The sequence below is a fragment of the Amblyomma maculatum genome, chromosome 10 (assembly GCF_055883805.1).
Source record: "Amblyomma maculatum isolate TAMU_Amacu chromosome 10, ASM5588380v1, whole genome shotgun sequence".
NCBI lineage: Eukaryota > Metazoa > Arthropoda > Arachnida > Ixodida > Ixodidae > Amblyomma > Amblyomma maculatum.
Window position 1 is genome coordinate 165,470,047 of NC_139353.1, and position 25,516 is coordinate 165,495,562.

Here is a 25,516-nt window from a genome sequence, read left to right on the forward strand (position 1 = left end):
GTCGCAGCCGTCGCTTGAGGTACGCCCAGCGCCTGCTGGACTTCTTCACGGACGACGTCCGCAAGCGTCGCCACCTGGGGTTGTTGCGAGGAAGGCATCAATCGGCGGAGCTCCTCTCGCACGATCTCCCGAATGAGGTCCCAAAGGTTCTGCCCGCTTGCAGATACGCTGGGGTAGTGACTTAAGTAGTCCGGTTGAAGTGGTCGCTCGCAATGTCGCATCCTGTTGTCCAACGTCTTCTCGATGGTAGAGGTTTCTGTTTAAAATTCCGCCACAGTTCTTGGCGGATATCGCACAAGACCTGCAAAGAGCGACTCTTTAATGCCTCGCAATAAAAATTTGACTCTGTCACCTTCGTTCATATTAGGGTCGGCGGGCGAAAGAGACGCTTCCTCTCCTCAACGTACGCCAGGACAGGCTCGTTAAAGAGTTGAAGTCTTGTTTGAAGGAGGCCCTGGGCTCTTTCCTTTCCGACGACGCTTGAAAAGGCAGTCAGAAACGCTTCCTTGAAAGTCTCCCAATCCTTCATAGTTGCTTCATGATTTTCGAACCAAACTCGGGCATGTCCTTGAAGAACAAAGTAGACTCGCCTAAGTTTCACGGCGTCATTCCAGCCGTTGAATTCTGCCACACGATCGAAAAGGTCCATCCAGTCTTCCGCACCTTCACTTGGCAGTCTTTGGAACATGGGGGGGCTCCCTGGGCTGCACAAAGACGACTGGTGCTGTTGACTGGGCCATTTCCAAAGTTGATGCCTTCCGGAGTCGAACGGGGTCAGGTAGCAGACCGTGTTCGGGCTGTAGGCCTTGGAGTCGGCGGCTGGCTCGGTGACCTATAGGCTGGTCTTCCAGGGTGACAGGAACAAGGCTGATGTCTTCGCTTGGAGGATCAAGGGCAGCACCTCCACCAGATGTCACGTAGTGGTGACAAGGCCGTACACGCCAAAAGAAGACACAGGCGTAAAGGTACTGAAATAACTATTTATTGGGGCTGACTTGCGCCCGCAAAAGAACTAAGCAACTCGGCGGCGGCGTTAGCAACAAACGTGCTCGTCGGTCGTCGAATCAAAGAATGCTCGTCACACTCGTCAACGCTCAATTTAAAGGCTGCACAGAACAATCTAGATAACGTCGCAAACAGCTACCAGCACGGGCTGGAACATTATGGAAAGACACCCGAGTGGCCGGAACCTTCGAGACTGATCTTGGTGCATCTTGCGCTACAACAAAACTGATAAAGGTGTGAATCGCGACATCGAGCATTAGCAAACAAGGATTACGGAACTGATACGTGGTCCAGAATCAGAGTGATAAGCCTGTATGCCGGCGGCTGTTAAAAAACAAATACTGTTTTGAAGGTTTTGCGGCAATATGTAGTCTCGCGACTACTTTTAATCAAGGAAATGCGCATAAGAGTTAAGCAGAATCGAAAAGAGCGGCAAACAATAAAAACAATTGTCCTTCAATGTTACACATTGCACTATACATTCATCAATTCATCAAAATGCGACCTGCGTCTAGAAAATTCAGGCTCAAAATCTTCCTGCATGGTTTGTGCACATAAGCAATTTGCCTCTCGGTCTTCTCTGTCACTTTCCTGGTATAATTAATTGAGAAGAAGAATTCTGGGAATTTTTTCAAATATTAAAGAAGCTCGGCCACTCAGTGTTGAGTTTTGAAATGCTGACTGAATCGGGATCTTAAGTACTTCGAGAACATTTGTGTGTAGGTGCACGGCAGCTTTTTCGAAAAAAAAATTTGTTCAATATAGGGCAACAAGCTCTGGTTTCGGATAATGCAGTCCACTAGAACATTGTCCTCGTAGAAGAGCGTACTACATGGGGCTGCTTCTTTCACTAGCTTCAAGAAAAGCGCAAGCGTCACACCCGAAGTTGATTAACTAAACGATATATCCAGCGACGTAAGGTGAACCGGAATATGTGACAGTGGGAGATGGGATGGTAGGAGATGCCATCACTTCCTTCAGTGCCTTGATTTTGCTCTCAGATGAAACGTCCGTCTTGACAATTCTGGACCCCACAGCCCCTTTTAGCGTTTCGAACTGCGCGCGCTTTTTTCTGTTTGTGTTGGTGTCCGCCCGGGCAGCGCGAGTACGCATGAGCGAGCTGCCCGGAGCGGGGGCGGCATGTTATCAGCGCGAGACAGAGGGTAGATAAGCGCGTTGGAAGCAAGGCTCGGGGCTTTTTCGCCGGGAGGCCGGCCACAGAAGGGCGGCGTGGCAGCGTCCCAAGCCGGCGGGATGTACACGGACGACGGAGCGAAGTCCTGCGAGGCGAAGACGGAAGCGGCGCCTTCAAGGAAGCCTTAGAAGTGTTAGCGTGAGTGCTGCCACGCGAGTAGCAATGTTTTTGTACCGTGATCAACGCTTTGGCCCTATTACTCGCCCATCGCGCCGCAGTGTGTTTTGTGTTGTCGCGGTGAAGCCCTGACCCTTGTTCCGTTTTATTCTCATAGTCCATTGTCGCGAACTTCGACGACATGTTTCCAGCGCAGTTTTGACCAATGCTGTTTCTTTTCTATTTTATACTTTTCTGTTGATCCGGAATAAACCGGTGTTTTTAAGAAAGACTTGGTTTTCACTCGTCGGGCGAGACCATCGCTCGCGAACCCGTGTTCTAGAAGGCGGAGCCTTCATTTGGCGCCCAACGTGATTTCTACTCGAGCTTTGGCTTGCCCCGCGAGTGTACCAATTTGAGGTTCATGCAGTTTCGTGCGTAGCGATGTCGGACTTACCGGGTGCAAGCGCCCAGTTAACGGAGACAGTTCGGCCTCCCACACGGGCGGATTCCGAGCATGAGCACTCAGAAGACAGGAAAAGCAAACCGCCGGACATTTGTAGCGGAATTCTTGGCCTCCTGAACGAGCTACTGGAATCAAAGGCACATTTCAGAGAAATGGTAGGAAGCGAGGCAGTTTCGTTAACGCCTACTCCCTTGTATCGCGATAATCAGCTGCGGCTGAATTTGTCCGGGCCAAGGTTTGAAGGATACGCCGATAAGAAATCTGTGTGCGATTTTCTCTATGAAATCGACGATTATCAGATGGCAATGGCAATTTCGGACAGCGCTCTTGTCACGCGTGTGCTTCCCGTAGCTTTGGTAGGTTCCGCAGCAACCTGGAGGCGTAGACAGCGGCCGTTCACAACAAAGCAGGATTTTATAGACCGTTTTCGAGAAGAGTTTTTGCCGCCTGACTATGACATCCGTATGAAAGACGAGCTTTGCACCAGGACGCAAGGCAAAAGCGAGGGTTTGCTAGAGTTTTTGCGCAGTTTTCAAGAGCTGCATGAGCGGGCAGATCCTGCAGTTCCGGAACCAGAGAAGGTGGCTCATGCTATACATCGGTACCATCCAAGGTACCAGCCATATCTCCGGCGTCGCCAGTTCGCGGACTTCGATGACATGGCTAGAGAAGCATCCCGCATCGAGGCATCTTTCCTGGCGGAGCTCCAGTACAAACCACCTCCCCCTGCAGAGACTTGCCTTGAGCCGTCCTGTGCGTGGCCTGGATCATCGGCATCACGCAGCCTGGAGACGCCAGGCTGCTGTACGGAGGCTGGCGACTTGCACGGAGTCACAAGCCCTGATGCGTCTACTCAGGTGACGAGCCGATTTCATGGGGCGACAGGTCAGACGGGGCCCCGTGTCTTCTTGCCATACGCAGGCGCTGGTACCCCTTGTGTGGCAGCAGTTGGGACACCCCACGTCAGAGCGCGCAAATCCCGGAGATCTCCTACAGCGGCTGCCGGCTACCATTCACCTACGGGTGCAGCGTGGGTGTCACCATCGGGTGCAACGTGGACGTCACCTACGGGTGCAGCGTGGGTGTCACCACCGGGTGCAACGTGGACGTCACCTACGGGTGCAGCGTGGGTGTCACCACCGGGTGCAACGTGGACATCACCTACGGGTGCAGCGTGGGTGTCACCACCGGGTGCAACGCGGACGTCTCCTACCAGTGCAACGCGGACGTCTCCTACCAGTGCAGCGTGGGTGTCACCGCCGGGAGCAACGTGGGTGTCACCAGTGGGTGCAACGTGGGTGTCACCACCGGGTGCAACGTGGGTGTCACCACCGGGTGCAACGTGGGTGTCACCACCAGGTGCAACGTGGACGTCACCTACGGGTGAAACGTGGGTGTCACCACCGGGTGCAACGTGGGTGTCACCACCGGGTGCAACGGTGTCGCCGTCAGGTGAGAAGCGGGCGTCGCCCCCGGGCACAACTTGTCCTCCGATCCGCAGATCCAGGACAACACAGGGGAGGGTGTTTTGGTCATCGCACCATCCAGCGGCCAGGCCGCACAGACGTGGATAACCATCGGGAGAGCTGATCCAGTCGCTACCTTTCCTGCCTGAATCGAACCAGGTGCCACAGACCCAGGTGTCTTCGACACAGGTACCATTGTCACCACCTGCTATGCATGAGGCAGACCCCGAGAAGCCCTACAAACACTCGGTGAGTGCAGTCCCGTCAACTTCTTTTGAGGAAAGCCAACCAGACAAGACCCCGCTGGTCTTGGTCAAAATGGCCGGACTGGAGCTTCCAACCCTTTTAGACACAGGGTCTACAGTGTCAGTCTTCGGCGATCAGGTGAAAAATTCCTGCGAGACAAAATGTGTCCGGTTGCGGAGTGTAAACACTAACCTTCGTATGGCGTCGACTCACATAGTACCCGCAACCTCAGCAGCCCGCCTAACAGTTGCTATAAATGGTCGAAAGATTAGACAGCGTTTCTTACACCTCCCCGGACTATCCTGGCCAGTCATACTAAGCCGTAACTTCATAGTGAAGGCAGGAATCGTGATAGATCTCAATAAGGGAACCTACCGGTATGGCACCGGTACAGAAGCATTTCAGTTCAAGACTAAGGCCGCTGAGCCACAGTCACAGTTGCTTGCCACGAACGGCCATTCGGCCAATATCACAGGCTGTGGTATTCTAACCGTTTTGAATTCCTTCACGGGGTCACCAGCGGAAAAAAGCAGAATTGAGACAATGCTCAGGCCCTTTGCAGCAATGTTCACGGAGGCTCCGGGGAAGGCCAACGTACTAACCCACAGGATTGACACCGGCGATGCTCGTCCTATCAGATTCAATCCAAGGCCCTTGAGTGTCCACAAGCGAGCGCTGCTGGATGGGGCCCTCGACGAAATGGTGGCTACCGGTGCGGTGAGACCATCAAAAAGCCCCTGGGCGTTTCCTGTTGTTCTCGCGCCTAAGAAGGATGGAACAGCACGGTTGTGTGTCGATTATCGACGTCTGAATGCTGTGACAGTGCGAGACTCTTACCCTTTCCCGTCTGTTGACTCTGTCATGTACTCACTTGGGTCAGCAAAATTTTTTACAACTCTTGACTGCAGTAGGGGATTTCTGCAAATCCCGATTGACCGCTGCGGCATTGAGAAAACTGCTTTCACTTGCCACCGGGGACTATTCGAATTTGTGCGATTGCCTTTTGGGTTGTGCAATTCACCTGCTACTTTTCAACGGGTGATGGATATTGTGCTCGGAGACGCTAAATTTAACTACGCTATGGCCTACATGGATGACGTAGTAGTGTTCTCAGAAAGCTTAGAAGAGCACCTCCGTCATCTAACGAATGTCCTTCAACGAATGCAGAAGGCGGGCATCACCATTAACCCCGGCAAGGTTCAGTTGGTGACAAGCACAATCAATCTTCTTGGGTTCATTGTGGAACAGGGCACAGTTCGCCCGGATGAAGAGAAGCTTCAAGCCATTCTGCAGCTCCCCCCCCCAAACAACATAAAGAGCCTCCAGCGTTTCTTGGGCATGATGGGATTCTACCGCCACTTCATCCCGAACTGCGCCGACCTGGCGTAACCCCTCTATCAGCTCCTCCGGAAGGGTGCCCGCTGGTTATGGACAGAAGCCGAGCAAGGATCATTCCATTCACTGTCTGCAGCCATCGCGGATACTGCACGCCTGCGGCTTCCAGACCTTAACCGGCCATTCACGGTACAAACGGATGCAAGTGAGTACGGAATTGGGGCGGTATTGCTTCAAGAACATCAAGGAAAGCTTTGCCCATTGGCATTTGCTAGTCATACACTGACGGCACCGGAAAGGAACTATACTGTGACAGAGAAAGAGTGTCTCGCGATTGTGTTTGCCCTCAAGAAATTTGACATGTATTTGGATGGTGCAGAATTCACTATTCAGACCGACCACCAGGCCCTATCGTGGCTTTCGAGGTTGCAAAATCCAGCTGGCCGTCTGGCCCGCTGGTCACTCGCTCTCCAAAAGTATAATTACAGGGTAGAATACAGAAGAGGCACTTTCAACAAAGTGGCCGATGAGCTCCACTTCCGGGCGAGGGAGAGCGAGCACCCGCGGTCCATGCTGTGACAGCTCCTGCCGACACCTGGGGCACTTTGGTGTCCCGTCAACAGCTCCTTGACGCTCAGCTTTCAGACGACCAGTGCAACCAGATACGCCAAAGCCTGAACAGCGCCAGCCCTGCAGGGAGCCGGGCGCTTAACGGAAGCTATGACTGCTACGTGGAAGCAGAAGATGGTTTGATCCTGCGGTATATACCTGCTGCGGACACCGACAGTGGTGAGTCCGCATTTCGTGTGGTCGTTCCTAAGGGCCTACGTAAGCATTTTCTAGAGTACTTCCACGATACACGCCTCGCAGGTCACAGCGATGGCAAGAAAACATATGACAAATTGTGTCGCGTTGCAACATGGCCCCGCATGAGAAGGGATGTCCTGACATTCGTCCGTACTTGTCATACCTGCCAGACCGCGAAGCCAAGGGGAGGAAAACCACCGGACCTCATGCAACCTGTAGAGAGCCGATACCCATGGGAAATTGTAGCTTGCGACATAATGGGTCCCTATCCCAGATCAGTGAAAGGGAATCGCTACTTGTTAGTAATTACTGATCATTTCTCGAAATGTGTAGAATTGTATCCCCTGAGTAGGCTAGACTCGAAAATAATTTGGGATAAGCTACTAGAAACATTCACTCGCTTTGGTTTCCCAGTTCAGCTTATCACTGATAATGCCACGTATTTCACCGGTAGGATATTCACTGCCACTTGCAAAGTTCTTGGCGTGCAGCACAAAAAATACTGCGCCCTACCATCCTCAAGCAAACATTACAGAGCGAGTGAATCGAAATCTCAAGATTATGATGGTGGCATTCACGGAGCGACACAAGGACTGGGACGCTCGTATCCAGGAGATGGCCTTCGCCACAAGAACCACGGTAAACCGGTCAACAGGTTTTACGCCAGCGGCCATTCTCCTTGGTCGTGAGCTCAGGTTCCCTATTTAGCATGCTCTGAATGGCTCAGATTTACCGGGTCTTAGCCATTCTAAATTTGCTCATGATCTTTCCAGCCGCTTGGCCGAGACTCTGAAGGAGGCAAGGGAAAACCTGGACCTTGCCCGCCTGGAACACTGTAACCAGTACAACAAGGGAAGGCGACCTTTGGAATTCACAGTCGGCGACAAAGTCCTTCGCCGCACGCACCCACTAAGTGATGCAGCAAAAGGGTTTGCTGCTTCTCTCGCTCCACGATGGACTGGCCCTTACACGATAACAAAGCGCGCGTCTCGGCTTTCTTACTTTATTCGCCATGTGCAGGGTGGTCGAGAAGCCGGACCAGTCAACGTGGCCGATCTCCGAGCTTACCACGGCCGTCCACTAGCCACATAGAACCACTTGACCTACCAGGCACTACGGCTACCCACGCTCGGCGGATACCTCCAAGCATGCGCCCCGCCAGCAGCAGTACCAGTTCCGCCCTTATCCCGCGTTATTGTTGTTTTACACGTCGGGAGGTGTCCCGTCTTGAGAGGGGGGAGTGTGGGGCCCCACAGCCCCTTTTAGCGTTTCGAACCGCGCGCACTTTTTTCTGTTTGTGTTGGTGTCCGCCCGGGCAGCGCGAGTACGCATGAGCGAGCTGCCCGGAGCGGGGGCGGCATGTTATCGGCGCGAGACAGAGGGTAGATAAGCGCGTTGGAAGCAAGGCTCGGGGCTTTTTCGCCGCGAGGCCGGCCACAGAAGGGCGGCGTGGCAGCGTCCCAAGCCGGCGGGATGTACACGGACGACGGAGCGAAGTGCTGTGAGGCGAAGACGGAAGCGGCGCCTTCAAGGAAGCCTTAGGAGTGTTAAGGCCGGTTCACACTGGCGACTCGCGGAGGTCGCGCGACACGATTAGTCACGGAGGGGGCGACCCGAACCAGTCGCCAGCGACCCGTTTGAGGGAGTCGCCATGGAGTCGCTCACTGACCGATTTCTTGCGACGCGACTTGAAGTCGCAAAGCTACTGAGCCAATCAGCAGCGCTTTTGCCTCCTTCCAAGGCGGGAAAATTCAAGAGTGCATGCGCGTGTGTGCATGATCGACTTACTGCGCCCGCCTCGGCTGCGGGAGGTGGTCAGTTCGAAACCCACCGCCGGACACCCACCGGTAAAAATGGGTACAAGCGTCCCCCGGCCTGGTGCTCGGCTTTTACAGGGGTGTACGTTTGGGAGAAGCTCCGTAAACCCCGCTGCGCGCCCCTCCTCCGCAGTGGGCCCAAACCCAGTTTCGAACCTCGCAGCCTGCAAAGGTGGTTCTGTACTTACTAATTCACGTTCGTACTCGTATCATTGTTCATGTGCTTGATGCTCGGGCATGAGGCGATTTCGTGATCTGCTATTTCGCGAGAACGCTAACAACAGCGCACACACCACCGCCGCTTCCGTCTTCGTCGAACAATAGCGCGTTGGCGGTCGAAACAGTCCTAAACATGGGAATAACCATAAGATCCAGTTTTTCGCTGATAATTTCACATATTCATAACCGAAATGAGTCCGAATTGATCTACCCCGAGCGCGGTAGCAGAAGCCGTAAAGGCGCGAAAGTCGGCTCTTCGTTCAAATCTCGTTCGGAGGCAGGTTTGTCGTGAAGCGAGTCGCATTCCGGTGTGGTGGTGGTGGAAACGTTTATTGGTTAATTGGAGTTTGGGAGCCACAGAGTGGCCCCGCTACATGGTCGGCGTCCCTAGTCCGGGACACCGCATGACGAGGCCCCGTCTCGCGCCCGTTTCACCAGAGCCCGTTGAGACTCCAGTGTGGAGCAGAGGAGGGCAGTCTCCCATGCCTCTCGGGAAGGGGCAGGGGAAGGGGGGAGGTGAGGATTTCGATTACATGCCCACACCATGTGGAAGACATCACAAGTCTCTCCACAGTGCGGGCATCGCCCATCCGTGTTAGGATCATAATGTTTTAAGATTGCAGGACAGAGTAGAGTACCTGTTTGCAGGCGCCTTAAAGTTCGTTCCTTCGCCTTACTCAGCCCCTTTGCAGGAGCCGGGAAAAGGCGGTGGTTGTCGCTATAATACGTTATGATTTCTTTGAACCGAAGAAGCGGCTGGTTTGTCTCCGAGTCAGAAGAGCTTTGATGAGGAGCCCGGTGAGTAAGCGCTCGGGCAGCCGCGTCAGCGGTTTCGTTACCTCGTAAGCCCTGGTGGCCAGGAGCCCAAATTATTTTCTTTGACGTTGGAGCTGTGGCAGTCCGCCTTAGAATTCGACTCGCTAAGGGGGAGATCTCCCCTTCTAAGTAATGAACACACGCTTTTCGGGAGTCAGTTATGATCATCCTTGAATTCGGGTCCGCGGCAAAGCGCTATCGCTACTTCCTCGGCTCGGGCTGAATTTTGTGCTCGGAAGGAGAGTCCATCAACGTGAATTTCTTGGTGAACAACAGCGGCCGTGTAAAATCCCGTTGGCAACGGCCCTGCAATGTCTACATAATATACACCGGGTCGGGAGCCGTACCGCCCCTCAAGCGCCCGAGCCCGCGCTTGTCGTCTGCTTTCGTGCGTGTCGGTGTCCATGTTACGGGGTAGCGGTGATACCCAGAGGATATCGCGCCACAGATCTGGGATACGACTCGACTCCTCTGGAGTGCAATCATGTTGGATACGTAAGCGTCTAAGCAGGCGACGCCCGGGTGCCGTCTGCATGAGCCGCGTATACTGGTTCACGAGATGGGCCTCCCGCAGCTCCTGGTAGGAGTTGAGCACCCCCAAAGCCTTGAGTTTTGCATTAGAGGTAGCCACCGGGAGATCCAGGGCTCGCTTAGTTGTCTTGCGGATGATGGCGTCTATTCGCTCATCGTGTTGCTTAGTAGTGCGAAGGTATGGCACGGCGTAGAGGATCCGGCTAGTCACGAAAGCATGGACGAGCCGCAGCGCGTCCCTGCCCCGCAGACCGCCCCGCTTGTTGGAGACGCGGTGAATCATGCGCCCTACCTGTTCGCCTACCTTCTTGAGTTTTGCAATAGTGCAGTTCGGTCTGAGTCTGTGGTGAATGAACAGGCCCAGAATCCGGAGCTCCTCTACCTCTCTGATAGGACCTCCCGACAAAGAAATGTGTATTGCTGTGTTATCCTTTGGGTTTGTTCTAACATGCAGAAGTTCTGATTTGGGTGGAGCACATTGGAGCCCACAATCGATACCATACGCATCGACTATGGAAGCGGCCCGCTGAAGGCGCTCCTCCATTTCCCCAAGGCTCCCGTCGGTGGTCCAGATAGTAATGTCATCTTCATATATTGCATGTTGAATTCCTTCCACCCGTGCCAGTTGGCTTGGGAGGCGCATCATAGCTATGTTGAACAGAAGTGGTGATAGTACCGCTCCCTGAGGGGTTCCCCGTGTTCCCATGACGTAAGGGCCATACTCCTCGTCCTCAATCTGAAGAAAGGCCTGGCGTTTAGAGAGGAAATCTCTTACATACGCGTAGGCCCTAGCTCCGCAATTGGTTGCGCTCAAGTTGGCCAGGATGCTACTGTGTTTAACATTGTCAAAAGCCCCCTTCAGATCAAGGGCGAGGATGGTTTTGTCATTACGTTGCATAGCTGTGGGTTGTATTACGTCTCTGTGTAGCTGGAAAAGAATGTCCTGCGCGGACATATGTGGGCGAAACCCGAACATGGTTGCTGCAAAGAAGCCCTTGGCCTCCAGGTATGGAGAGAGGCGATCCCGTGCCAGCGTCTCCATAAGTTTGCCCACACACGAGGTCAGTGATATAGGCCTCAGGTTGTCCGTATTCACGGCCTTACCTGCTTTGGGGATGAACGTCACAAGTGACGTTTTCCATTCGGGAGGGAGTGGACGCCCTTCCCAGATTTGGTTCATGTATTCTAACAAATGGAGGTACGCTGAGTCGGGGAGGTTCGCTAACATGTTCACTGTTATGCGGTCCCGACCCGGAGCCGTACCTCGGCGCATTTTAGCTAAGGCCGCCTTAAGGTCGTGCAACTCAAAAGGAGAATCGAGTGTTTGATTAGGCTTGCCAGAGTACGTGTACTCGGGCCCAGTCGGGTCCTCCGTACGACAGAGATATCTGTCGCACAGGGTGTCCGCGAGCTGCGCCGTCGTACCTTGGTACCCGTGCAGAGCCCGCCGAAGCTGCTTTTGCGTTTCCCCTCTCGTTTGAAAGGGGTCGATGAGATTGCGAAGGAGACGCCATGTCCCCTTCGAGCTCATCTGATTAGCTGCAACGTCGCAGCGTGCTATCCAATTTGAATCTGAGAGCTGGGCAGCATACGACGCAGCCTGCTCAGTGAGTTGAGCTATGCGGTAGCGTAGTTTGCGATTAGTCTTCTGCTTTTTCCACCGTTTAGTTAAGCTCCGGCGCGCCTCCCACAAGTGCAGGAGGTGTGTGTCCACTGCGGGTATCTCTTCGGTAGTTTGTAGTGCAGTGACGTGTTGTTTCCGAATGTCGTCTATGTGTTTAGCCCACTCCGCGTAGCCGCCGGAAAAGAGTACCGGAGGGATTGTTTGCTTTCGAAATTTGTGCCAATCGGTCAGCTTAGCTTGACCCCATTTTTTGCGCGCTGCCTTTGCTAGGAGTGTAACACGGAGAAGGCAATGATCGCTGCCTAGAGAATCGCCCAGGTTCTCCCATACAGCGTCTCTAGTATTTTTAACAAGAGAGAGGTCAGGACACGTGTCACGGGTTACCGAGTTCCCCACTTGGGGTGGGGTACGCCGGGTCCGTGAGCAACGTGAGGCGAAGAGTGGAGATGAGCTCTGCCAGCTTACGTCCTCTGGCTTTTTCAAAGTGATAGCCCCAGTGAAGGCTTGGAGCATTGAAGTCTCCAACGATCACTAGGGGTTCTTTGTCTGTAAGCTTGATCGCGCGAACGAAAAAGTTACGCGCGGCTTACGCGGGGGGCAGTATATATTGAGGATATGTATTGACGGGTCATGGCGTCTGAGAGGCAGCACCCGGACCATTGTGTATTCATGCTCGGTGCTCAAGTCTAAGTCGACCTGAACTGCGGTATAAGCCTTGTTCACGAGGATGCACGTCGACTGGTCCCCCTGGAAAGTGCTGTAGCCTGAGAATTTAGCGTCCATGCCGGGCTCCTGCAGGGCAACGAGTGCCGGCATGTCACCCAGGGACTGCAAGTAGAGCTGGAGGTGTGACCGCCTTTTCCATGCCCTGAAACCCCTGCAGTTCCACTGGATGATCTCCAATTTTTCAAAATTTTTTGCTGTCCTGTTAGGTCGGCTAGCCATGTTGTTGTATTTATTTTAAGGGACAGGGGCCTGGCTCAGGCCGGTAGGCGGCGCAGCCCCAGTCGGGGACTGCGCCGACCCACAGGGAGCCGGTCCTGAACAGTTTTCCTCCGCTGACTGACGGGAGGCTATCTTGCGCTTGAGGAGCGGGGAGTCGCAGCAAGTGTTCTTAATTTGGGTGCTGACCCAGGGCTGCACGGCCTTAAGGACCGAGTCAGTTACATGGGCCACAATTTCGGGGAGTGCTTGCGTTAGGGCCGCCTTGAACATGTCCTCGAAGGACTCGCGGGCTGCCGACATGATTTGATTCGGGAGGGTTGCCACTCGCTCCTCTAGTTGCTCAGTCTGGCGTTGCAGGGCCTCGAGGCCCTCGTGGCCGGCAGTGGGAACTGATACAATTACTGTGTCCGCAGACTGCCGCGAGACGCTAGTTAGGCAGGATGTTACGGATGATCTGTCATCCTCGTCTTCTGGCTCGGTTTCAATGGGCTCGGATGGCCCTACCTGCTTGGCTTCTAGTTCTTGAATTGTGCGCGCTAGAATTTGGTTCTGGCGCCTTAGTTCGTCTACCTGCTGCTGTAGGGCGGTTTCAATAGGGGAGCGAAGATGAGGGGGCCCCGAGACTGCTCCGCTCCAACTGCTCACCTGTGTTTGAGCGGTTGCCAAGGGCGGGAAGTCCTCGGGCTTGAGGACCGGGATCCTCGCCATGGTCCCGGACTTTGGAGTGTTGGGTGGTCCAGTTTGAGATTTCTTGGATTTCTGCTTCTCAGATGGCGATTTCTTCTGGCCAGCCTTGGAAGCAGAAAACTGCTTAGGCTTGGATCCGGGCTGGCCGCCTGGTTTGATGGCCGTTCGGAACCGGCCGGCACAGCCGGGGGCTCCAGTTGGGTGGTCTCCTCCGCAGATGAGGCAGCTCGGAGTGCACTGGTGTTCTGCTGGGCCGTCAGGTGTGGCAGCAGGAACTTGTATTCCGCAGCGTCCACAGCGCCCTGGCTGCGGTCGCGGGCAGATGTCGGCCCGATGACCCACTGTGCCACAGCGGTGGCACACAGGTACAGTTTTCTTGTAGAGACGAACAGGAAGCCGCTCGTAGCTGTAGAGCACCGTCCGTGGCACCTTGGTCCCAGCGAACGTTATCACAGCGACCGGCGATCCCCCTAGCTTGCGCACAGATATTACATTTTCTTCGGCACTGAGTTTTCTTTTGATAGTTTCGTTTGTTTCGTCTGGGGAGACGTTCATAACTCCCTGACAGAACTCACCGGAGAGTTTGGGGTGTCCCCGGAATGGTAGCTGACGTCCCCCGACCGGCAGCATAATATCCCGGAGTAGTTTCTCCGCTGCGTCCACTGATTTCAATGCACAGACCAGCACGTTTTGTTCCCAGACTGGCCACACCGCAAGTCCCGCATTTGCATCATCCCCGAGGATGCTCTGTATTGCAGCGCCGGCCTGTCCAGGACGGAAAGTTTCCTTAAGGTCGAGAGTCTCTCGTGGTTTTAGCACGACGATCATGTCGTCCTTTTCGATGCGTGGGGTGTTCTGCGGCCGCCACCGGAGTTGCTTGGCGCGCTTCGAGGTTGTGTGCAGTGCATTTCCGCCCTGCGCATGCTCGGAGTGAGCCGCCGCCTGTTGCTCGGCCTCACAATTACCGGCATTCCTCGTTGTCGCCGCCGTGTTCTTCCGTCCGCGCCAGACGCGGACCATATCTTGAAGGTATTCTTCCTCAGTAGGTGGAGGTGCCTCGGTTTGAGCCATATCCTCGGTTTGGATCGTATCCATGTTTACGATCCGTAGGGTCTCCGGGTCGTATCCGGTCACTTGATTTGGAGCAGCCATGGCCGAGGGATCCTCGACCGGGGCCGACACGGGCCTCGTCTCTGTTAGACTTGGCACCGCGGTGGCGAGGCGAAGGCTTCAAAACTGGTGGGGCTCCCCTGCAGACGCGTGGCGTCTCGGGAGGCCCGTTTAGGGGGCGGCGCGGCTGATGGGAAATAGCGATGCCTTGGAACGGTCGTGGAGCACGTCCGATCCGTGCGCCGGCTGAGAGGAGACTCCTTCCGGTGTGAACACTCCCTGTTGATCGACGATTGTCGCAGGTCGCCCCCTCCGTGACGAATTGAGCCGCGCGACCTCCGCGAGTCGCCAGTGTGAACCAGCCTTTAGCGTGAGTGCTGCCACGCGAGTAGCAATGTTTTTGTACCGTGATCAACGCTTTGGCCCTATTACTCGCCCATCGCGCCGCAGTGTGTTTTGTGTTGTCGCGGTGAAGCCCTGACCCTTGTTCTGTTTTATTCTCATAGTCCATTGTCGCGAACTTCGACGGCATGTTTCCAGCGCAGTTTTGACCAATGCTGTTTCTTTTCTATTTTATACTTTTCTGTTGATCCGGAATAAACCGGTGTTTTTAAGAAAGACTTGGTTTTCACTCGTCGGGCGAGACCATCGCTCGCGAACCCGTATTCTAGAAGGCGAAGCCTTCACAATGTAGTCATGTAATCATGTGCCGCTAGCTGTTACGGCCCTCGCATCTGGCATATGCCATTCCCTTCCGCACATTAACCTTACTTTCCCGAAAAGAGCCTCAATGGGTCGTTATATAAGGCTTGAAATGAGTCTTCAGTGAGACTGTCCTTCTTTAACGCTTTAGAAAGCATACTTCCGATATAGCAGGTGAACTCATTTGTAAGTCAATGCATCGAGTATCGCCTTCATCATTTATTGGCCGCTTTTTACCACTTCGAGCACAAGTGGTCTCATTGATATCAACCACTTCTTGTTTTCATAATAAGCCTAATATCATGTAAAAATTTCGCTAAAACAAGGTTTATTTGCAAAATTAAAATAATGTTTATAATACCACACATTGGCTAATACATGAATTGTAATAACATTTAAAACTCAACCCTACAACGTTTACTTTGACTGTTATACTATACTTTATAACATGCAAGCATTTCGCAATTTACATTACATTTTTATGAAATTATTTTCATACATACATACATACATACATACATGCATGCATGCATGCATGCATGCATGCATACATACATACATACATACATACATACATACATACATACATACATACATACATACATACATAATTTTATTACCATTCATCAATACAGAGTACATTCTCGTGCCCGCAGAAGCGGTACGTGCTACATGCTTCGGTGCTACATGAATGGTTTCGCATCTAGCGCTGAAAGACGGTTTTGCTGTTGCAGACGAGTTGCTGTCATGTTAGCCTTGACGAAGCTTCGATGTGGTCACTGCTCATTCAGTTTTTTTTTTTTTGTTCCTATTCTTGTACAGGCTAGGGAAAAATTCGGATTAAAATGGACAAAAGTAGCTACCATGCCGCAATGTATGCTTGTCGAAAGTTTGCTGAACGACAGTGTTTTTTATATCCGTTCACGTGTGTAGTACGTTGACGACATGCCGCTGCAGCATCTACCTTCTGTGTTCTTTAATTTCGGGCCGGGCTGCACTCACCACGAAACTCGCGAGCGACAGCACGAAACCAGGCAAAAGCCACCCGCCGCCGCTGAAGCAGACGCGGAGCGAACAGTCGCGCCCCTTGCGGCGGCGGAGAGCTCAACTCAAGGAGAAACGTTTCCATATTCTTCCTGCAGCGATTGAGAAGGCCGTAAGAAAGAGCGCGCGCTCTCCCTCGAGACCGGCCGTGACCCACTGTAGGACACTGTAACTGTATAGGGATGAGATGATATCGCTTCGATTCAGCTGCACTCTTTGCACCATTGCCGTAAAGTTCTGCGGCGGTGCCGCAAGCGTGCAGCACCAGTTCCAGTAGTTCAGGTGCAGCATCGGCACCAGCTACTTACAATGGTAGAGTGCAGGCCGGGCCGTCTGCTAGCCTTGGCGTCGCCAACAAGATGCGGATCGCGTCAGCCGACGCCAACGTTCCGGTTAACTTTTGCTGAATTTTCAAATAGCACATGATAACGAAGTTTTGACATTATCTTTGGCCTGTGCTTTGTAATAAATGGCACTTGTCAACGAGAACACGATCGAGTTCGCCAAGGTGTACCGGCTACGCATACTCAAGAAGTAGACACACGCATGCGGTGTGATGCATGTTGATGACATATTTCCATCATGACCATGTGCGCTTCGATCGCCGGCTGCCGCAAAAGGTGCATATATATGCATTTGCACAAGACGATATGCGATGAGATATACTTGAAAAATATATCTTCATGTTTGGGATGATTAGCGCCGTTGATCGAGCGGCATATACACAGGCGATAGAATTCATTCATTCATGAATATGCGATGCATATATGTACAAAAGCCGACTGCATGTGGCCGGCTATCTGTGAATTATATAGCCACTCTCATCAACCGGCGCTATAACCGGCGCCAACATGCCGAATAAGATCAATTTTCAAACAGCACATCGCAAGCGTTGACACGAACCAGCCTCGATCGATGTATCGAGCCTCGAGGTGCACCATGCGGCAGCTGGCACGAAGCGATCACGATTGAAGTCAGCATTAGCCACATAATGCATGCGCGTGCTTATTTGGTAGACATGGTTTGAAGTACGCGTCGTCACCGTTCTCGTTGACGAGTGGAATAAGGGTCGCCTCACTGTTTATCACAACAAACAAGCCATCGTTGCGTAAGCTGTCGTCTGCTTTCATGCGGCGGCTGTAGCTGCACCATTTCGGCACTGACCGCTGAGGAGGTGCACAGTTTTGCTGAAGTTTTGCTGTGAACTCGAGCTGCACGACGTCTGCACTTTTTGAAACGAACGGCGTGGTGCAGAGGGGGCTACTTGCATCGCTGAAACGAATGGTAAAGTGCAGCACCACGTGAACCAGCTCACGTAGTGCAGGTGAAACGAACGGACCTGATGAGATATCGCTGTGACGTGCGGTTAATGGTTGCCAGACCAGAAAGCTGCTTTCGATATTAATAAAAATTCATTTTGAAAGTATCTACTGAACCGAATGAGTTCAATCAGCACAGTCAGAGTTTCGGTACGCTTGTCAGAAGCAGCCACCAAGACCAATTCCAATCGTTTTTTCCGAGAACAATAGAAGAGTGAAACTCACTGCCCTATGAAATATTATAACAGCACATACTATAAATAAATTTGAATCCATCTAAATGATATTTTTTCAGTGGCTCGAAATACGTAGCTAAGAATTTATGTAAGGTGTGCTTATTTCAATATTTACATTTATTTCTAATTGTGATTATGATTTAATTTTCAGCTGTAGAAAGATGACATCCCGATGAATTTCTCTTCTTTTTTTTTGCTTTGTAGTTGTGCCATTTCTTGAATATTCATGTTGTATTACCTGTTTTAAGCATAGCAGTACTGCTATTTTGTATTTTTTTTTGTAACCACCCTGTAACGGCCTCTGGCCAACAGTATGAATAAGTAAAAATAAAATTTCGAGGATTTATAATTTAACGTGTGTGGAGTGAAACGCAATAATCCGTTTGTGCTCAAATATTAGCTTCCAAGACCCCTTTAACAGCTCGTTAGCTGGCCCTGTGGAATCTGCTCTCGGCAGCATCGCGGATGGTGCGGAGAGGTTGCGTTTGGCAAGGCTTACCAGCGCTACTGAAATGTTTTGAGCCCACCAGTTCCGCTACTGCGTTGCTCACTTTACTCCTGATATTAAGACACATTTAAAGTTAGACCAACACTAACGGAGATTAAATGTGACACACTCCACCCCAAGCAGTACATTTTTCGGCTCTCGCCTTTTTCTGAATGCCTAGGTGCACTGATGAGAAGAGAGGAGTCGCTGGAGAAAGCTTTGATGTTGGGAAAGGTTGAGGGTTATCGGAGGAGGGGTAGGCCGTGAACACGATGATTAGATGGCATCCTCGAGGCGCTGCAGATGAAGTTATGTGATGTTAGGAAGATATTGACAGACGGTAAAGCGTGGCGTGACATGGCCCATAGGGTCACAATGAGTCGGACACGACCGAACTGAACTGAGGTGCACTGCAGCCTGCAGCCCCTCATCCTTCTGAACATGCACGCATGCAGAGGGTATTCTCTACCATAGCTTACTCGACACAAAGAAGATTTTCAGGAAAAAAAAGTGATGAAATAATACAAGCCATTAATTCCACGAATTTATTGACATTGGTCGAGGTAGGCACACAGGAAAGCAACTGTCGGTTACTAAGCTACGGCTTAACTTCAGGTACTTGGCCCATTCACGTTTGCACAAATTTTCTGCGTTCACTCCTTTCACAAAAACGTGAAGCCAGACTACAAGATAAAATTTCACAATCTCTTTTGAAATTTCTTCAGCATAAAGATCATAACCGACCTCATTGGATAGCCTTGCCCTAACCACATCAAAAATCCTATCTCAATGAAGTTGGCTTCAGCTGAAGCATTCTGTGAAATGTTGTCAAGCTTAAACACAAAATCGTGGAGCTGTGCAGAAGGGTACAAGAGTCCGCCCTTGTCAGAGTATTTGGTGGCCGGCATAGTTCGGAGATCAGCACAGCTTTCACAATTTGCCTTTGACACATTTTCATGCTACATAGCCTGCAATATGAAAGACCAGTCGCGAGTCACTCTTGACTACATGCCGATCACAAGATGGTCCAGCCTGAGCAACCACTGAATTGACTGCAGTTGCAGCTGGTATGCACCACTCCACTATATCAGTAGGAGTCTTTGTCCTCCACATCAAGCAAGGAGGCCAATATAAAATCTTGTTTCCCTACAAAATGCATTTCACTCAGCCATAAAATGAAAGACTACGATTAGAAACTGGTTAGTGTCGGATGCTCATTGTTGCCAGATGATTGCTTTATGATGCTGAATAGGTTCTCTAACAGGTCTTGGCATAGCTTAGATGTCATCAGGTACCTAAATTTCAGTTTTTTTCTGAGGTGAGTCAAGAGTGCTTGAAATAGTTACCTACACGAAGGCCGGTAGCAGTAGAGTTGCTCATGAACCCATCATTGCCCATAGTACGTACCTCCTAATTATCAATTAATTCCAAAAATGCTTTCAGCACAGTAACTTCAGAAGAGTTCAGCTGCAGGGCTTCTACTGGGAAGCGCGAGGTCATCATTTGGATCAGCTGGTGGATACGCCTGCAATAGGAAATAAGATATTACTCCAGGACTGCGAGTATGTTGCTATATGGCCCAACTGCGGTCCATGAAAGTTATTTTAATTTGAGGTGGAATCAATAGGCAGGCATCTCAAAATAACAGCTTGAGGGGCTAGTGTGCATGTGTGTTGTGTCTCTTCGCATGTGTTTGTGTTCGTTGCGCCAAATTTCTGGGTAATAGGCAGGCCTTGCATCTGTTCCTAAGAATCATTTTAAATGTTTTTCCGGCCTAACAGGAATTCAATAGGGAGGGTTGCATGTGTTATCAGAAATTGCCACCACACTTACTTGAAGTAATCTTGAGTTGCTGAAATGCTCCTACATTTCTTCTCCAAATCTGCCTTATAAAAATGAAGTCCTTGAAGCACATTCACACCAAACAGCTCAAAAGCAGAGGAGACCCTCATCTTCTCGAAGTTTTTCGGCTGCAGATGACTTCTTGTAATTCCTGGCATTGCCTTTAAAGTCACTGTATTGCAATCAATTTTGAAGACTTGCTTCACAGGATCCATAGAGACCTACAAATCAAGATTAATGAAAGTACACAAACACATCATGCATGCGTATGCCTCTAAGGTCTTGTGTTGCTAACATGCAGTACAAGCAGAACATAGTGATGAAATTTAACTTACATGACCATCTGGAGTATTGAATGGACCCTTGAGAAGAAAGTTCTGCAGACATTTAACTAGATGCGGGAAATCGGAAACAAATAATAGGCTTCTTGAATGGTCCACAGGATGCCGTACTTTGCATTTCACTGAGGATGCACTGCCTATGCTCCACATCTTCCGATTCAAGCTTGCCCCATTGCAAGTTATGAAATCAACAAAAAACCCACTTTTCTCAGTAAGAATTGTGGCTTCTGTGACAACTTGCGCCAGTATATTTCCCTTTTTTTTTTTACAGCCAATTATTTGGCTCCATTAGCCGACAAATGGAACGAAAAGGATCGCCATTCTGTGGTCAGAAAGTACATGCTGCTGGTCAACACCTGTGTACTTTCCAAAATCGACAAACCCTTCAATAACACCTGCTTTCTTGACTGAAAGATACTCAGAAAGATTTACTTCATCAATTATCAAGCCCCCATGCATGGGTCAATGCAAGCAGTTTTATCCGTTAGCTGCCTCAGAACCTTGTTGTTGAAGTCGAATGACAAGCGGTAGGAGACCATATAATGCCTTAATGTACATTTGTTTAGCAAACACAGGATGTTGTTCTTTCTCAGGTGCTCATACAGCCTTGGACATTTCATTTTCATCATTATGCACTCCAGCAGCCACTTCTTGGGGTATCGAGCACCTTTTGTCTTGATTTTTTCTAGCTGCAAAACACTGTCTGACAGCTTCCTGCTACCTGGGTGCAAGACTTGATATCTTTTGCTGAAGAGCATCCTCTTTTAATGAAGCAGCCTTCTTTTGTATTTCCGCAAGGCTTGATACTGAGAGCTGCAAATGGGCTGATAGCCAGCACCTCATCTGTGCAAGTGTTCTCAGTTTGTTCCAGATGAGTGAATGCACTTTGTTCTGTTCACTCTGGACCGATATGTGAGCAGAGCTCGTCTGAAGTACCTGCACGAGGTCCACCTAAAGAAGTAAAAAAAAAAAGAAAAAAGACACCTAAATTGTATGCAGTTTGGAGGCAGAGTAGAATGCCCTGTAAGCTATATAAACTAAGCTCCACATGCTCTGCATTAAACAAAAAAAAACATCTGAAGTATGGCAGTACCTGTTGTTGGAACCCTGGTTAGGCAGCTTCTGCCGAAGTAAACCTCGTCACAGGTGACAGCAGGGTCTTTCAGGTTATGAGTCCAGTAATCTTCAACATAGCACTACATAGTTACTGCGCATCACGCCACAGCAGAGATGAAGAGAATCCACCTCTGTTAGCACGTTTTCAGTGTTCACTCGTAAATTCACAGGCCTTTCCTTCAGTAAAACGGTCTCCACATATACCTCGCAGTGGAAAACTGATAAAACAGGAAGACAAATTACTACTTTTTCTGGTACTACTTCCAATTTTGCATTCAGGATAGACGTGCAAAAACAGTAGCGTCGTTTTGGCCTGGAAGTGCATGCTTCATCGATGTTGCATAGAAAGGGAACCAGCAAATAGTACAGACGCAAGATAAGAACAAAGAAGGCACACACCACAACGCTGGACTTACAACTGATTTACTAAGATGAAGAATTGCTCATTTTAAAAATAACTTCCTGCCTGCGCGCACTCCCTACAGACAATACACATTGCGCACCACATGGTGAAATGGCTACTATAATGATAAAAACTTGCACTCCTTTTCGGTGATAATCACGGACGGCTCACTGACGCATTTCTACTTATTCTTTCTGATCAGGAAAGCTTCCAATAGCTAATGCTCACGTTTGTCTAAACGTGAGCGTGAGCCGTCAGTGAGCCGTTCGTGATTATCACCGAAAAGGAGTGCAAGTTTTTATCATTATAGTAGCCATTTCACCATGTGGTGCGCAATGCGTATTGTCTGTAGGGAGTGTGCGCAGGCAGGAAGTTATTTTTAAAATGAGCAATTCTTCATCTTAGTGAATCAGTTGCAAGTCCAGTGTTGTGGTGTGTGCCTTCTTTGTTCTTGTCTTGCGTCTGTATTTGCTGGTTCCCTTTCTATGCAATATGAACCAACTAGACCAGCAGTTTGCACTCCTGATGCTTTATCCAGAATGCTGAACACATACGCAAACTTTCTACGTCCCCTCGCTGCAGCGATGTGAAAGAAGCCGAAGGCATCGGACAGCACAGCATCAGGGTACATGTCCTGTTGTTGTTCTAGTTTCATTGGCTGAACAACATCAACAGTAGCACTGTTCACAGCATTCGCACCGAAGCTTTTGGGTGTCTTGGCAGCGGCTTTCAAGTGCTGCTTTGGATGCCAAGCTTGCTTCTCCACCTGACAGTTTCTTCGGCTATCTTTGCAGCGGAATTTTCTTCGACAAGTATGCAGGCAAGTTGGACAAGAGGGTTGGAACGGCATCAGCTACTAAAGCTGGCTTTCTACGAGGAATGCGGACCTCTTCTCCTTGCACAACATGGATGTAATCATGGATGATCAAGTGCATCTCGAAGTGGAGCTCGTACACTGCACAGCTGTCGTAGAACTTTTTGTTTCTTTCTAACTGGTCCTTCAAAGCAGTATCTTTCGACACGCTAAAGAGGGCAACTTTTGGGCCATCCTTCTTGTGAACATAGCCAGTCCTGCAACCCGGCGCGAAGCAATGATTCTGTCGGCGACCCGGCATTTTTTTGCTTTTCCTTGCAGGAGACTCTTTCAGTCTTCCCCGCACTCTGCATTTCAACTCTGCAGGTTCGTGAGACACAAAATAATGCTGTACGCACGACACTGGACCCTTAGCAATAAGTACAACACGAAACAACGACGAAAAATCAACTGCTAAGTGCGTAGCCTACCTTTGCTTGCGTCACGAGACTACAGTGTTCAGAACGGTAGTGACCCTAATGTCGACACTTGTGGCATCACCTCTCCTTATGGGGACATGGCACTGTGAGCACACTACCCCTATTCTAGTTCTTTAGTATCGAGGCCCCCTAAACTGCGATTGCTACGAGCACCCGCCGTGGTTCGAAATGGCGTCGCAGTGAAAAGTAGGTATTGTGGGGCCGGTCAACGGATCGCACCACCCTGAATGGCAGCGTTGACATTGAGGCACACTAGAATCGTGCGGTGGCGCGCCATCTGTTGCATCAGTGCAGTATGATTGAAGGAATTTTCTGATGAGCGCCCCATCGCAGGTAAGCAAAGCGGAAATGCTCTTTGCTGCTCGCTTAAATATATTACTTCCGTAATTATTTTCTTTCTAATGACGCACCTAAACATTATCCGAGTCATAAGGCAATGCATACTTAGGTCCACCTTTATTCGGAGAGAAGCAATGTCATTCTGTTGCGGAATGGTTGCATACTCGTCTCGTACTGCAAAGGAATCGTGCTCGACTCCAGGCGTTTCTGCAAAACTTTCTTTACTTTTGATTGTCACGTTACAACTACAATGCTGACACCAGCTTTTCTGCAACACAGGGACCTACGCTACTGCTTTAAAAACTGAAGCTAGCCAAGGCTGTAGCCGCAAGCCTACGCACGTCTTATGCATTCAATCGGTTGTGATATCAGCATTCTTCATTCTCACTAACGAGACGTCATAAACTTGAGATGTGCTCAGAGGGTCCCATGCATCAGGACGGCAATGAACGCAGTCTGTTACCCCAAGACGATGTTCAAGCCTCAGTGATCAGAAAGACAGGTAACGGTGAATGCGCCAAAGTTTGCTTTGGTTTGTGGGGTTTAACATTCCAAAGTGACTCTATGAGAGACGCGCCATAGTGAACTCCAGAAATTTCGACCACGTGGGGTTCCTTAACGTGCACTGACACTGCACAGCACATGGGCGTCTTGCTTTCGCCTCCATCGAAATTCGGCCGTGGCGGCCAGGAGTTGGCCAGTTGGATGAAGCCACTTGTTACATCACACTTACCATTGCGCACATGTCAGAGATGCGTAGTAAACTGAGCAACAGTGCTACTTTGATGATCGCTAACAGTACCGTGTAATCACCAGCCGCGGCCTAACCACTGCGAGACCCGTCTGACGCCATAGCCTTCTGTTGGCGTCGGTTCGGGCCGTGCCGACAAAAATACTTGCCCTTATTTCTGAATTAACGAAGGTCGAATTAATGAGCATTGAGTTGCAAGTCTCGGAGGCCACACAGAACTGAAAGCAAGCAGCCACCACCCCTCTAACCTCCGGTGCTGCCGGCTGCCGTATGCTCTACGGGCTAGGCTTTACCCACTCTTCCATACTTTTAGCTGTCCATATTGGACACACACAGCCTCTTAACTATGCTGCCCTACTGCGGGAGAGTTTCTTCAGCCATGTGCTGAGTGCCAGGCCACCCAGACGTGGTGCCGTGGTTCGAATGATCCGCGGCGGAACACTTGCATTCGAATTAACGGGCTTTTTGTACACAAACCTCAATAGCGTTTAGCCGGACCAAATTACCCAAAAATTCGAATTAATGAGGTTCGAATTATGGAGTTTTCACTGTACGTAATATGTCTAGTTCTGTGAAACTGAAGGGATGATTTTCCCTCTTTGTATTTTCTAACAACTTTGAAGAAAAGTCTAAAGACAACTCCGAACAAAATATAATTCCTAGTTTGAAATTCATGAACTGCATGAATCCTTAACATCTTCCTTTTTTATTTCGGCTTCCTAGTACACGTCGCTTAGAAGAGCTCCTTTGTATCCGCTGCCAGTGCACAGGCCACTTGAGCCTGGTTGTGAATATGTACAGCCACTGTTTTGAGGGAACCAATTCGCACTATGCTCTCCAAATGGAACCAACGATTCGGTTTCAACTCCTTTTCTGAAGTATATCATTCGAGAAGAGCCAACAACAGGTCGAGGAAATCTCTCATCCACTGGAAAACTGGCAGATGCCCCAAAGTGCTAGAGACTGAACCCAGGGCCTTTCGAAAGCGAAGCATATGCTCTACCATAGGGCCACTGCTTCGGCAGCTTTGTTATATTCAAACTCATCCCTCACAGCACATGCGAAGTAAGGGGCGTTAAACCACACATACCTTTATATTTACACATACCTTTATATAACCCCATATACATACACAAACCTATTCGGAGGTCATGGGTTCGGTTCCCACCATCGGCACGTTGTTTTTTCTTCTTTGTGTTTAATTATCTTTCCCCTAAACAGATTACATTACTAATCTCTGTGATTATCCAAGTAAACATAAAAAAAAAAAGACATAAA

At 50.4% G+C, this 25,516-nt stretch overlaps 2 protein-coding genes and 1 pseudogene across 2 annotated transcripts; 1 reads left to right on the forward strand and 2 right to left on the reverse strand.

Moving 5' to 3' along the window:
- Positions 1-2,169: 2,169 nt before the first annotated feature.
- On the forward strand, positions 2,170-6,311 carry LOC146177845 (uncharacterized). The gene is made up of 2 exons (XM_084580610.1): positions 2,170-2,338; positions 3,376-6,311. The coding sequence occupies exon 2, from the start codon at positions 3,422-3,424 to the stop codon at positions 4,334-4,336; it is 915 nt and encodes a 304-aa protein (XP_084436736.1). The 5' UTR covers positions 2,170-2,338; positions 3,376-3,421; the 3' UTR covers positions 4,337-6,311.
- A 2,125-nt stretch (positions 6,312-8,436) lies between these two features.
- Positions 8,437-11,408, reverse strand: LOC146177846 (uncharacterized; annotated as a pseudogene).
- A 499-nt stretch (positions 11,409-11,907) lies between these two features.
- Positions 11,908-14,520, reverse strand: LOC146177847 (uncharacterized). The gene has a single exon (XM_084580611.1). It carries the CDS (start codon positions 14,405-14,407, stop codon positions 12,584-12,586), a length of 1,824 nt encoding a protein of 607 aa, XP_084436737.1. The 5' UTR covers positions 14,408-14,520; the 3' UTR covers positions 11,908-12,583.
- Positions 14,521-25,516: the final 10,996 nt, after the last annotated feature.

What these genes read in the sequence shown, in the direction of transcription:
- LOC146177847 (XM_084580611.1), bottom strand. Translation starts at nt 14,407, where the DNA reads ATGGCTGCTCCAAATCAAGTGACCGGATACGACCCGGAGACCCTACGG.
- LOC146177845 (XM_084580610.1), top strand. Translation starts at nt 3,422, where the DNA reads ATGGCTAGAGAAGCATCCCGCATCGAGGCATCTTTCCTGGCGGAGCTC.